This window comes from Cherax quadricarinatus, chromosome 48 (assembly GCF_038502225.1).
Source record: "Cherax quadricarinatus isolate ZL_2023a chromosome 48, ASM3850222v1, whole genome shotgun sequence".
NCBI lineage: Eukaryota > Metazoa > Arthropoda > Malacostraca > Decapoda > Parastacidae > Cherax > Cherax quadricarinatus.
Window position 1 is genome coordinate 22839952 of NC_091339.1, and position 15958 is coordinate 22855909.

Genomic DNA, 15958 nt, shown 5'->3' on the forward strand with positions numbered 1-15958 from the left:
AGCCTAACCTTATGTTAAAAAAAAAGGTACTGAAAACTTGACGTTTTTAAAATTACATTATAGAATGAGAGTGTTAGGTAAAAGGACACAAACGCAACTAATGCAACATGTTATTGCGGCAACGTTTCGCTCTCCAGGAGAGCGAAACGTTGCCACAATAACATTTCGCATTCGTTGCACTTGTGTCATTTTACTTAACATATTGTCGGTAATTCTACCAACATTATTACAAAATAAGAGTGGGAAGTCCACACTCATCCCTCACTTAACTTCTCTGCTTTCTTCAAGCAGCATCTTGAAAATTTATCCATTTCCTATCAGAGAGAATTTAACTTTAACTGCACACCAAAATCCTCTTTCATTTCCATCTGCACTCCGACTACAAGACCCAGTTATTGCCACCATCTTTCACTTCTTTCTGTTATGTTCTAGTATCATTCTGCTGGGTTCTTACATATCCTTCTGTATTAAATTCCCTTATTTTCTGTTCTCTCTGCGATTCTACGTACTGTGTGCGCTAGTTACCAGTGTGTGTGTGTGTGTGTGTGTGTGTGTGTGTGTGTGTGTGTGTGTGTGTGTGTGTGTGTACTCACCTAGTTGTACTCACCTAGTTGAGGTTGCGGGGGTCGAGTCCGAGCTCCTGGCCCCGCCTCTTCACTGATCGCTACTAGGTCACTCTCCCTGAGCCGTGAGCTTTATCATACCTCTGCTTAAAGCTATGTATGGATCCTGCCTCCACTACATCGCTTCCCAAACTATTCCACTTACTGACTACTCTGTGGCTGAAGAAATACTTCCTAACATCCCTGTGATTCATCTGTGTCTTCAGCTTCCAACTGTGTCCCCTGTGTGTGTGTGTGTGTGTGTGTGTGTGTGTGTGTGCGTGTGTGCTCACCTAATTGTGGTTGCAGGGGTCGAGACTCAGCTCCTGGCCCCGCCTCTTCACTGATCGCTACTGGATCCTCTCTCTCTCTCTGCTTCCTGAGCTTTGTCATACCTCTTCTTAAAACTATGTATAGTTCCTGCCTCCACTACTTCACTTGCTAGGCTATTCCACTTGCTGACAACTCTATGACTGAAGAAATACTTCCTAACGTCCCTGTGACTCGTCTGAGTCTTCAGCTTCCAGTTGTGACCCCTTGTCCCTGTGTCCCCTCTCTGGAACATCCTATCTCTGTCCACCTTGTCTATTCCCCGCAGTATCTTGTATGTCGTTATCATGTCTCCCCTGACCCTTCTGTCCTCCAGTGTCGTCAGTCCGATTTCCCTTAACCTTTCCTCGTACGACATTCCCTTGAGCTCTGGGACTAGCCTTGTTGCAAACCTTTGTACTTTCTCTAACTTCTTGACGTGCTTGACCAGGTGTGGGTTCCAGACTGGTGTGTGTGTGTGTGTGTGTGTGTGTGTGTGTGTGTGTGTGTGTGTGTGTGTGTGTGTGTGTGTGTGTGTGTGTGTGTGTGTGTGTGTGTGTGTGTGCGTGTGAGTGTGAGTGCAGGTTTTGTAAGGCTCCTGCTCCCAGCCCACCTCAAATAGCATCATCTTCTATTTCCCCAGCAATCAAGTGTCCCTCTGGGCTTATAACTCCACCTCACAGCCATCACTCGTGCGCTTAAGGTTTTTAAAAAAAAGGAAATTCAAGATGATAGTGGTTTGTGCGGAGAGTCCTCTAATTTGTTGGTGTGTGAGTGACTGGATGGTGATGGAAGAGTGAGGTGTTTCCACCCAACTGCTCGTTATAGGTCATTTGGATTACCTTTTTAGATTTTTCGAGTACTATTTTTTATTGCAGTTATACTGCGAGCACGCGAGCGCACGCACACACACACACACACACACACACACACACACACACACACACACACACACACACACACACACACACACACACACACACACACACATAAGAACATAAGAAATGAGGAGCACTGCAGGAGGCCTGTTGGCCCATACTAGGCAGGTCCTTTAAAATTCATCCCACTAACAAAACGTTTGCCAACCCAATTTTCAATGCTACCCACACACACACACACACACACACACACACACACACACACACACACACACACACACACACACACACACACACACACACACACACACACACACATATAAAGAGTTAAAATAGAGGTAACCATTGTTTCTAAGTTAATTATGCCTTTAGCTAGACTGAATGAACTATTTCTAAGTGTTTACTGTTGGTCATTCTATCAAATTAATCTAAATCACAAATTAATGTCACTAAGTAGCAGATATTGATACACAGTACAGAACAAAAGCTTCCCATCAAATGTACTGATACATCACAACACAGCCCTTGATACATCAGTCACATAGGACGAGACGTTAGTACATCCCAAAAAAGATTAATGCATCATAAGGAAGAGTTTTTGATACATCACTACAAGGTAGAGGTTAGCAAGTTTCCTAACATCTACTGACCCTGTTTACCCAGCAGTGATCTCTAGGAGTTAGTCGGCTGTTGTGGGTCGCATAATAGGGAAGAGGAGCGGAAGTCCCCAATGGAAATAACCAACACTGCTTGACCTGGTTTATCCTGTGTTAGTGACCATCTGGACTTAATAATTCGAGGAAAAAAATCTTGGTTTATTCTGGGTTAGCAACACTCTGAGGTTAATAACTTGAAGGAAGTCTTCTTTAACCGCACAACCCAACTATCACCACACACATCTCTCGTGTCAGCAGATAAATGATAAGTTTAGCTGAGCGTCAAGTCTGTGGAAGCGTACATCTGTTGAGCACTTGGAAAATATATACCCAGTGCTTGAAAAATAAATAACGTCATTCCCAAATCAACGCCATAACAATGAAGGGAAAATAACAGCCTCCGCAGTAACAAATGACTGACCCAAAAGACGGCAATTTTACCCCCCTTTTCTCCCTCATGTTGCCAGATGGATGAGCATTGTTTATTTCCTAACCTTGCTGTACTATTGGGAGGAACGTGGCAAGATTTTTCACGATCATGACTTGGTGTGGAGCTTCGCCGGGTTTGTCTTCAAGGAAGAGAGTGACAGAAGTGTTGATGTGAGGTTTGTGTTGCTTCAACACACTGAGAGTACCACCATATGGCACAGAGGGAAGCATAAATCGTCGACCAAGGAGGCAAAAGGATTTCCAGAACACATTTCTCACCCCGTATATCGCACCTTTTTTCTCGATTTCGCATCACAGTGGCACGAAGAGGGGAAGGAGAGGATGCGAGAGGGGCTGGGAGATAGGGAGAAGGGGATAGGAAACAAAAATTAGAAGCAGAGGATTGGAGCAAGGGATAGGGAGCATAACATGGAAACAGAAAAGGAAACAAGGGATAAATAATGAGGAGCAATGCATAGAGAACAGGGGGATAGAGGCAGCAGATAGGAAATAGGACATGCTCAGCAGAAAACAGAGAACATGGAATAAAAGATAAAGAGCAGATCATAAGAAATAAGGAATAAGAAGCAGGGGATGAAGAATAAGGACAGGAAATAGGGAGCATGGAATAGGGTACACGGGACAGAGACAGGGAGCAAGACATACAAGAAAATATATAGGGACAAGAAGTCAGTAGCAGTGGATAGAGGAATACAATAACGATACGAGATGGGATCAGTGACGAGTCTTGTTACGTAACAGATTATCTTATAACAGGACGCAGGCTTCGCTACACTGAGATGACGAAAGTCTTGTGAAGAAATGTTACACCGTGCTGAACTATCATCGGGAAAACGTTTCGCTCTGTATACAGATCATTATCATGACTTCATAAAGCTCTACACAGAGCAAAACGTTGTCTCAATAAAAGCTTGTTCTGCGATGTGTCTTTTCTTCAATCCTGCTGGCAGTACGCCATCTGAATCCAAGAGAGCCTTGTAGCGGAGTCGTTGCTGGACGCTATAGCGAGTCTCCGCTGTATTGAGGTCATGTTTTGCTGGACTTTCCGAGTGAATTTACGATCAAAGAATATATTTCCGAGCTATTTTGATCACATCCAGCGTTCACTCTCAAGTAATGACGCGCTCTTAAGTTATTTTGAAATCAAAATATATTAAAAATCAAATTACACATTACACTTGTTTCGTTTGCGTTGTTCACAGTAGAGAAAAATGCTCAAGCAATATATATATATATATATATATATATATATATATATATATATATATATATATATATATATATATATATATATATATATATATATATATATATATATATATATATATATATATATATATATATATATATATGTCGTGCCGAATATGTAAAACTGGTCAATTAGCAAGAACTCATTTAAAATTAAGTCCTTTCTAAAATTTTCTCTTGTACGTTTAAAGATATATTTTTTTCATTAATGTTGATGTAAAAAATTATAATTTTGCACCAAAAGGAACTTAGAAAACTTACCTAACCTTATTATAGCAAGAACAATTTATTTTAGTCTAACCCAACTAAATATATTTTAGATTTGTTTACAGTAATTTAATACTAAACAAACACAGTGAAATATATTTTTTTCGTTAGGTTCAAAATGATTTTGGCGAAATTATTGCATACACAAATTTTCACTTGTCCTATATGGCAAGATGAACGTTGCTATTTAAGCAAAGCTCGCAAGTTCTGCCTATTCGGCACGACATATATATATATATATATATATATATATATATATATATATATATATATATATATATATATATATATATATATATATATATATATATATAAAATCTTAGAGCGAGGCGTGGTGGAGGCTTGATCGTTCCTCAGCTAATCGTAGCCCGTTCTCTGACCAGTCAGGCTGTTGCTGATCATGCACAATGCCATCTGTGCCGACACACTGTTGTTGACTTATTCACTGATGTGCCGCACTGTCGTAGCAATATTCAATGTGTTTGTGTTTCCTTGTTTTTATTTTCAAGAAGAATGAGCCTTGATCCACTTACGTGATGTCCTTGCCTATGATACAGAATTTTTCGTCGATATTACTGTAGTTAATATATACTTGGGGCAATGTTCATTCCCCTCAACTCACCCATAGTATCGGAGTGCGAGAAACACCCCGTACTCAAAAACCTCTCATTCTTTCCCCTCAGTGTTGAGTACCAAATGCTACCCTCCTCCTTACTTGCCCTCTCTCCTTCAGTGTTAGAGTACGAGGGGGAAGTACTACGACTCAGCAAAGTGAGCAGAATGGACATGGGAGCCTACCTATGCATAGCTTCCAACGGACACCCACCCACTGTCAGCAAGCGCATCCTTGTCAGCGTCGATTGTAAGTATTTCTTTCCCCTTACTCTTTAAGTGAGTTTTCTATTGTCGCGTGATAACTGCGTGTCCTATTAAGTGCAAGTGTACGCCTTATATAAGTATAAGTGCATGTCCTATTCTTTAAATGAAATTGTCACTTACTGTTTAAAAGTACGTCTTGTTTAAGTAAAAGTGTGCATCCTATTGTTTAAGTAAAAGTGTGCGTACTATTGTTTAAGTGAAGGAGCCTGTCCTATTGTCTAAGTGTGAGTGGAAAAACAGAAAGTATATTTTGTGTCTGAATTTGTTACATATTTAAGTTTAAGTAACAGTTTACTCATGGACAAATATTACACAGATGTTTGATAAACATTAAAAAATAAAAGTATTTCTTCTTACTCATACAGACAATTATACTACATCAATTATTCAAAACACATAGCTAAAACATGTATATTTTAAAATAACGTCCTTGTATAAAACAAAATATTTCTGCACATATACCACACTTATAACTGGTAATATTAATCTTTTTGTAATATCTCCATTCAATATTCATCTCATTCTTTCTCTTTGTAATTTTTTTTTATATTCTTATCATAACTGATACACCTACGTTGATTCATGTGCTCTCTCTCTCTCTCTCTCTCTCTCTCTCTCTCTCTCGCATACACACTCACACACTCTCCCTCCCTTTCCACACTAGTTCCACCCATGCTGTGGATCCCTCACCAGCTGATTGGGTCAGCTAGAGGAAAGACAGTGGTGCTGGAGTGTTTTACGGAGGCACACCCGACTTCCCTTAACTACTGGACCCGTGGAGATGGTAACATGATCTACGACTCAGGTACGTCAATCAAAACATACATACATACACACACACACACACAAACACACACGAAACACTTAGATACCAGCAACACACATACCACAGATTTCATCTCGCTTCAATGAGGGTGCCGCGATGCCGCTGAAAACTCTAGATCTAAGGGATTAAACTACCCGCCACCGTCACTGGGTTAAACCTCAAGCGTGTTTAAAACTTAGCCATAAAGATAACAATCTTACTCCGAAATATTATTATATTCACAAGAAAGTGCTAAATCGGAGTGAGCTTTACATTAAATCTTTTTCACCCATTCAATAGAAATTACAGTTAAAAAACCTGCCTAGTATGGGCCAACAGGCCTGCTGCAGTGTTCCTCCTTTCTTATGTACTTATATCAAGATTCTGATGCTCCGTCTCTCTCTCTCTCTCTCAACAGGAAAGTACCATATTGAAAATCGCATCGGTAATCCGGACTACAAGATCCACATGTTGCTGACGGTACGCTCCCTAACCGAACTTGACTTTGGCACGTACCGCTGCGTAGCAAAGAACCCCCGGGGGGAGACTGACGGTACCATCAAGATCTACGGTGAGTCTTAACCACCTCCCCCTCCCCTTACCCTTGCAGGATGACGTCCTCTTAACACTTCACATGTCAACACTGTCTTGTAAAGACTGATTGGACGTGTGTTAAGACGGACTGGACGTGTGTTAATGAACGTTTGTTAAGATGAGCTGGGCGTTTGTTAAGACGGACTGGACGTGTGCTAAGACGGACTGGACGTGTGTTACGACGGACTGGATGTGTATTAAGACAGACTGGACATGCATAATGACGGACTGGACGTATGTAAAGACGGATTGGACGTGTGTTAAGGCGGATTGGACGTTTGTTAAGACGAGTTGGACGTGTGTTAAGACGGACTGGACGAAAGTAATTGGTATTGGGATAGTACTTATACTGGTATAGTAGTTGATATACTGGGATAGTTCTTTGGTATAATGAGATAGTGGCACTAGAACAGTGGTATACTGGTGGTTATTTTGGGATAGCAGTACTGGTTGGTATACTGGGATAATTGTTGGTATTAGGATTGTGGTTGCCATTAGGACGATAGGTATATTTAATTGTCACTGATGTTGATTAGTTGAACACGCACTGAGTATAACGGATAGAGGAATAATCAGACGTAATTCAGCGGAATGAAGCAACGCTTCAGTGCTGATTGTGGGCCATCATTAACAATTACCACTGCCACACTGTCTTACCCACTGCTGTCATTCACTCAAACCCTCCACCAATTAATCCACTTTCCTCTCACTGTCGCTGCCAATTAATCTCATTCGGTCACACTCCATCAGTTATTCCCATTTTCACTATTACAGCTTATTATTCAGTTGTCTTTTCACTATCATAACCATTTATTCCTATTTATTCCTATTCTCACCGACAATTATTCCAACTCTCCTAATACACCCTCAATTATTCTCGTTTCTGCACAACCTTCACCATTTCCTCACACTTAACAGCAATTAACCTCATTTTCTCACACCAATTATTCTCAGTTTATCACACTCACCACCACTTATTTTTATTTCATCACACTACCGATTATTATTACTTCATCACACTCACCACCAATTATTCTAATTATCTCTCACACACCGCAGATTATTATTATTACTTTTTCCCGTTCATATTCCCGTTCTTATTTGCTCATAAATTTAATGCAGTGCCAGTTGTCACTATTCCCTGGCACTCATGACACGCTTCATCTCGTACTCTACAGACTCCGGTCCTCCCCCGACCACGGTCCTGCCTCTCACCACCGAAGCTGAGATGTTTGAGAAAATTAACAGTAAGTTCCGTTTCCTTTGTTTTTAAAGGGAATTTCATGGGACCTTCCTGGCCTTTTATTTCCTAATACCACTCACATTTTTTATTTTTAATTTTATATCATTGACTTTGTATTTTGTATTTTTAACTGCAGTGTTTCTTTTTCTTTTTTTAAATACCCGTGACATTTTTTTCGTAATTTATTTATATTTTTCATGTCGGTGACTTTGTTTCGTAATAAGCTTAACATTTTTTTATTAATTACTTAATTTTGTAAGTATTTTTTCCTCATCTCCAGGAACTTGCTTTGTAAGTGATCATTCTTTGTAAGTAAACAGGTTTCGTAAGTGACAAATGCACTTTACGAGATTTCAACTGTTACTGTTTATTTTATTTTTCATCAGATATATTTTTCGCAAATAATCTCTGCACTTGTTTTCCATGTTTGTTTTCTTTACAAAAAGTTCGTATGATATCTTGTGTTCTAAATTGTTTAAGTGAATTTCTCTCCTTTCACATTGAGCGTGTTTGTTTCTTATGTCACACTGATTGTTTGTGATCCAGCTTCTTTACTGAACTTGTTTGTTTTCGCTGACAATGTTTTTGTAGTGAGGACGATTGTTTATATAATATGGTTTGGTTTTCCATGGAGATGTTTAATTTCAGAGATGTTTCTTTTTTTTTCAAACACCTATGGTTTTACAGTGACTTTGGTTTCTGTGCAATCTCTCTCTCTCTCTCTCTCTCCTTCTCTATGCACTCCGTCCTCACAATATAACCAGAGTATTATTTTCAACCAATTACAAGCGGCCGGTATGTACCAACTGGTGATGTTAACCTCCCATGCAAATTTACGTTAATTTAAACTAAACTAACGTAATCTACCCTAAGATCAATTTCGTGGGCAGCTTAGTTCGTTCAGAATTTGTCGCAGGAAAACAAATCAGCAGCACATGAAGGGCTTGTATTCTGAGGACGTCTTTATTAACTCCATCCCTTAAACTCGCTCTCTACGCCATACCTCCAACAAATCATGTTCTTCATTTTCACAGACCCATTTCTCGGTTATTTTTCTCGGATTTATAGATATATATCAGAGTTTGCCAGTACATGACACAAGTAGGCACTAATAATAGTGATTCACGCCTCTTCCACTGCCACACGGAGCTCACAGCTTACCAATAGTTTGGAGTGTTAGTTATTATATTTATTATTATCGTTATTATTATTATTATTATTATTTATTAGTAATGATCATTATCCTCATTATTATCACTATCTCTTTATTCCTATGGTGTCTGCATATTTCTTTTTCAAGGATCCTCAGTTAACGAGTATAGAATATACGCTGTTTTTTATCGTTTTCATATCAATTTGGATAAGTTGTTAGCAGTAATGTTTACATTTTTCACGTTGAATTAATTGACCTACTAGGTTTAAACCCTATAGACTATGCAGTGGTCATAAATCTGCATCTCACCTGTAAACCATCAGTCAAGAATACTATAATTCTTCAAATAAAAATTAAAGTTTTCTCTCATTGTATATACACAAAGAGTTACATATCTTGGTGTATATACAATGAGACCACAAAGCTCTAGGTTAGTGGGTTAATTTGGTTTCAAAACTATCGACTACACAAGGGGTTATTAAAGCTGGGCGTTACCTGTTTACTACCAGTAAAAGATACTCTAATTCCTAAAAGAGACATGAAATTAAGCTGATATATATATATATATATATATATATATATATATATATATATATATATATATATATATATATATATATATATATATATATATATATATATATATATATATATATATATATGCAAAACAATATGGTTGTTTTGCATATTCTGAAATCACCTGTTTACTGTGATCTTATTGCATATATGTATTTTGTCTTTAAATAAAATATATATACATAATATAGGGGGTGGTAGGAGAAAATTCTCAAACAGCGTCAGGGAGAATCTTGAGTTTTCCCTGAAGCAAGTTTATTCTTTTCTCTGAGGATGAGGGTCCCCATTACAGTTCTAGAGGTGGTACCTCCCTATATATATATATATATATATATATATATATATATATATATATATATATATATATATATATATATATATATATATATATATATATATATATCATGCCGAATAGGTAAAACTTGCGGTTTTGGCTTAAACAGTAATGCTCTTCTTGCCGAATAAGACAAACGAAAAATTGTGTACGCAATAATTTCGCAAAAATAATTTTGAACCTAACGAAAAAAGTATATTTCATTGTGTTTGCTTATTATTAAATTATTGAAAACTTATATAAGATATATTTAGGCGGATTAGGCTAAATTAAATTGCGCTTGTTTTAATAGCTTTAGGTAAGTTTTCTAAGGTTCTTTTGGAACAAAATTATTAATCTTTACATTACCATAAATGAAAAAAATATATCTTTAAACGAATAAGAGAAATTTTTTTTAAAAGGACTTAATTTTAAATAAGGTCTTACTAACTGACCAGTTTTATCTATTCGGCATATATATATGTATATATATATATATATATATATATATATATATATATATATATATATATATATATATATATATATATATATATATATATATATATAATGTTTCCCCATTATTAATTTGGTTTACATATTTATCTGTGCTAGTGGATATAATTTATTTTTATTCCGCTTAATAGTTTATTCATTTTATGCACCAGCTGCTATATCCGGCCTGTTTTTCTTTCAACTTCATTTTCTCTAAAAATGTTCTCACTATTCTTATTGCAGTTATCATTCTTCACTTGTTGCCCTCTTGAGTTTTCTACTTTTTCAACCCAAAAGTACATGCCATTAAATAATTTCAGAATAGTCCAAATTACGTTTTTTTTTTTTCCTATATTTTCCTGTGCTTGGCAATGATGATGTAATTAGATTTACCTCCATTAACCTTTTTTTTAAAGATAAATGCTTTTGTCAGAGAATTATATTAAAAAGATAATAACTAGTTATTATATCAATGCCTTAGTAGTTCACAAGATTTTAGTAATTAACATCTATTGCTGTTAATTCTTACATTTATAATTATTATCATAAATAACTATTTTACAATAATTATGGTCATATATGAAAGTTTAGATGGAAAACAAGAAAGATTTCAATACTAAAATTATAGATTTTCCTACTACTACAAGTTATTGATCAAGAATTAATATAATAAATCTTTAAACTCCAGAAGTAAACTTTCTCACAGTTAGAGATTATACATACTATATATATATATATATATATATATATATATATATATATATATATATATATATATATATATATATATATATATATATATATATATATATATATATATATATACTACTTATACAATATGTTATACACCAGACACTAACTCAACAGATATGTTCACTCTTCACCACGTATTCCTCGTTTCTCTGCTACAGTCAACCAATAAATAACAAACACATGAACTGTTAAGGAAAGGCAGAAATGAGTCCACTACGGTACGAGGATGACAAAGACTACCCAGACTTTATTATAACAACGTTTCGCTCGAAGGAAATTTTATTAAGTTATAGCAGCTCGTTTCCTCTTCTGCATTCTGTAAAATATAGATACCTCAGGAGAGAAAATGAGTGAAATGCTGAGTATGAACTTTCTAAATAAATTTATACGAAGTGGTTTCCAGGATAATTTTAGCCTCCTCACTGACCTAAACTCAAACTGAATGTTACTGAAGTAACAAGAGAGTATGTCAACAAAACAGTAGTGTACGAAGATAAAGCAGAGGGACCAAATGGTATAACACCTTCAGTATGAACTTATGTACGGAGAAATTTAGTTACCGGCTCTGGAATTCTTCGTGACTGTACTGTAAAAGGGAAAATTGATAAATAAATGATAAATACCTGGAGTATAGCTGGAGAGGGTTTCGGGGGTCAACGCCCCCGCGGCCCGGTCTGTGACCAAGCCTCACGGTGTATCAGGACCTGATCACCAAGGCTGTTACTGCTGGCCGCACATAAACTGACTTACGAACCACAGCCTGGCTGGGCAGGCACTGACTATAGGTGCCTGTCCAGCGCCCTCTTGAAGACAGTTACAATTATTGTACAATAAAAAAAATGCTAGAGAAGATCTTAATCACAGGTCAGATTCGAGACCCTGTATTGTACGCAAAACATTAGAACAAAATGAATTCAACAAACGTAAACAATACACCTAATGTTAAATAACTTAATTTTATGTCAACAAGATTGTACATGTATAACCTGGTATGTCATTACTGTCATAAAATGCACAAGAACGAGATTAAGAGGCTGAGTTAATTAGATTTTGTAAAATCTTTCAATGAAATATATTAGCTTCGACATAGTAATAAGGGGCAGGCTACTGAATGTGACGATATATTGTTTACCTGAAAAGAAGATGAGAAGAGCCACTAAATAAAACAAAATCCGTTAAGGAGCAAGGTAATGACAGCCTTTGAACTCAGATTTGGAAAAATTCTTCGAGTAAGCAACATGGAAGACAAGATAGCACAATCGTAAGTAGCAAAAGGAGCAGTGCTAAAAAGATAACAGAAAAAAAATCTTTTAATAAGTGACTGGAGAGGAAAATGAACTCTAGGAAAAAGAGGCTGTATTCAACAATTACAAAACGTAGGTATATTTTTGTCATCAAAAATAAGTAATTACAAAAAGATAATTATTCACACATATAGAAAAATCAGTCATAAAAACATCGCATTAATGTAGTAGCGATAAAGTCATCAATTACACTGGTAAACTTCAAGATCGCTCACTAACTACAAAGATAATCAAACACTAGAAAAAAGCTGTTCACAACATATGTAAGACCAAAATTGAAACATGCAGCTGCAGCGTGGTACCCGCACCAGAAAAATGTATATATAATAAAAACTTCAAAGGCATGCAACAAAATGACGCTGGATAAAAAAATATATATTTATATATACAAAATATCAGTTGTCAAGTAAGAGTGAAAACTCCTCAACTTCTTTCCTGGTTTGACAGGAAAAAATGAGACAAAGTAACCACACATAAGATTATTAAACCTGAGAAAATAGGCAAAGATTTCTCTTCATCAGCAACAATACAGAAGTTGCCACAATTTTAAGCTGAAAAAAATCGATGCCAAACAGATTCTTCACAAAGTATGTTTTATATTACTGAATGAAACCAAGATAAAAGTACCGTAGTAAATGTGAAGAAAATATCGTAGTGTGCGAAGAAGCATCGTAATAAGTGCCACATCCACCGGAAACCTTAAACAAAACTGACAGAAAAAAAAACACAAGAAAACATTGGCCTGTGGCTAAAAAAAAAAAAAAACAGATGATCACAGATAAGTAATCTCTCCCTCTGTCTGTCTGTCTGTCTCTCTCTCTCTCTCTCTCTCTCTCACACACACACACACACACACACACACGCATGCACAATGTGTAATGACCAGTCAGATGCTATGCAAATAATTAGAAGGAAACGTAGTGTTCTGAACATTTTATTATTCTATTCAGTTAAGAGAAACTTCTCGTTGAGTGACTTTCATGTTATACACTATAAATCCCAGTTGCTTCATCAAGTAGTGTTTTCTTTACATTTATGCACTAGAATCTAAAGCAGTTCTGAAAACTTAAAAGCGAATTAATAAGTCACAGTTCTTCAGTTATTTATTAAACTGATATACCTTTTGGATAAATCAACGAATCGCAGTTTTATTCTACGTAACCATCTCTGTCCGCTGGTACAGTGATTCACTCTAATTATTAACACCACCATTTGGCTCATCAGTGAATAAGGGGTCACATTTTATTCATTGGCTCTGATCTTTTAATAACCTTGTTCACTAAGGCAAGGCGCTGTTCATTCGTTCTTTTCGTGAACAGATCAGATTTGGGACAGGTCTGAGAATCGAACTCGCAAGAGGCCCAATCCCCAAGCTGTAAGTGGCCAAAATGGAGGTAGGTCCTGCTCTAAGCTTGATTCTGATTGGCCTGGATCTGTTCTAGCATAATTCTACTTGGTTGTGATTTGTTCTCAAATAAATCTAAATGGGTTCTGTTCTAGCTAAAGTCTAATTAGCTGAGCTCATTTCTAGCTTAATTTTAATTAGCTGGACTCTGTTTCTATTAGTTTTCACTGGTAAACTTCTTATTCGTTCTTAGTTGTTGTTTTATTTTCCTTGGTTAAGTTACCTTTTTCTTATAAATATCCTTGGATGAGCTCCTAGTTATTTGTTATAGCTTTGTTAATGCCGATTTGTTATGTTTAGCTTCGTTTTGAGTGTATAGGAGTTCTTTTATTTTTACTAACCCTTCCCTCAACAGACAACTAATATTACCCGTTTCTATTTTATTCCTTAATAAACTTCATTTTCCTTGTATCATTCTGTATTTTTCGTAGATCTCTATTAATTATTCCCTATTATATTTTTCTGTAGTATTTCAACTCTTAATTTCCTCTTCATTCATTCTTTTCTACAGCATTTAGCACCTTTGTAATTCCCCTTCGTCCTTTAATTCCTCTCCCTTGTCATCCTTATGTTTTTCCCTTTATGCTATTATCTTGGGACCCAGTGCAACACTGTTTGCTGGCTCAGTCACATCTTGTGTTTTTGGTCAGTTTAGCATAGAGTGAAAGGAATGTGCTCTTAATATGAAACTTATATCATATATTCCACTATATTTATGACACAGTAACCATGTTTGCATAATTTTTATATTCAGGAACTATTTATTGTGTTTATTGTATAATTATTTATATTTATACATAGTGTTCCTTTTGGAAGTTATGTACGTAATTTCCTTCTCAATTATTTAAGCATTATACTTGCATTATCAACGCGAGTACGTTTATAATATTCCACAATTATAGTTAAAATAGTAAATATATGTTACTACAGATTATTTAATGTGATTTACAGTTCCAATATTCCCTACCCCTTTAGTTTCTCCCTGCATTCGTTCCGGTAACTCCCCCAATATACTACGTAAACTGCAAAAGCATAATTCTCCCTACTCTGCAATAATTGCAAAGCGAAATGAAAATTCTGCATCACATAGCAACAATAACTGAGACATGTAGAAATATACCCCTAGATCACTCACTGTTCCCAATGAGATCATTGTGGACGTAATGCAATAGATTATGTAAATACATCATTAGATTTGCAAGGAAACAGGACACTGTCACCTCACACAGGTTTTCATCGCATGACAACTCGATGAACTGTTTAAACATCCACTGGACTACCCATTTAATAATGGGTAGAACATAAAGTGTTCTAAGATGGTTAAATCTTGTTACCGAACGAAAACATTAAGTCTAGATATAGCATGATCAGCCTGAAGTGATACGCACTATCATTTTTATTTGATTAGGGAGCAACTTTAAAAGTGTTTACTGAATCTAGATATTTTAAGGCAAGTGCAGACCAGCTCTAAACTCAGAGTAGCTGCAAGTGTATTCTGTGACATCAAGGACTACACTACTACTACTACTACATATCTTGAACATTATTATGGCAAAAAAAAAAAATTTTACTGAGCTAGTGAAGGGTTACTATTTGGACAAAAACCGTGTGAGAACTTCCTGACGAATATTTAACGTAACGTCTCCGGTCACTTTTGGACAAAAACCGTGTGAGAACTTCCTGACGAATATTTAACGTAACGTCTCCGGTCACTTTTGGACAAAAACCGTGTGAGAACTTCCTGACGAATATTTAACGTAACGTCTCCGGTCACTTTTGGACAAAAACCGTGTGAGAACTTCCTGACGAATATTTAACGTAACGTCTCCGGTCACTTTTGGACAAAAACCGTGTGAGAACTTCCTGACGAATATTTAACGTAACGTCTCCGGTCACTTTTGGACAAAAACCGTGTGAGAACTTCCTGACGAATATTTAACGTAACGTCACAATATTTTAAGGAAAATAGGAAATATGCTACAGAAAAAAGTATAAAAATAAATATTTTCGCAATCTGTCCACGTTAAG

The 15958-nt window shown here is 36.3% G+C and overlaps 1 protein-coding gene across 7 annotated transcripts in view; it reads left to right on the forward strand.

Annotated features, from left to right (window-relative positions):
* LOC128696080 (lachesin) overlaps nucleotides 1-15958 on the forward strand; it is a 381368-nt gene that overhangs the window by 362137 nt on the left and 3273 nt on the right. For 5 of the 7 annotated variants that reach the window (XM_070094974.1, XM_070094973.1, XM_053787129.2 and 2 more), the window contains 5 exons: nucleotides 5144-5272; nucleotides 5954-6094; nucleotides 6513-6665; nucleotides 7867-7935; nucleotides 13845-13919. In XM_070094974.1, the coding sequence (XP_069951075.1) occupies nucleotides 5144-5272; nucleotides 5954-6094; nucleotides 6513-6665; nucleotides 7867-7935; nucleotides 13845-13919 (567 nt within the window). The remainder of the gene's footprint in view (nucleotides 1-5143; nucleotides 5273-5953; nucleotides 6095-6512; nucleotides 6666-7866; nucleotides 7936-13844; nucleotides 13920-15958) is intronic. The other 2 variants (XM_053787131.2, XM_053787130.2) reach the window with 1 other exon arrangement.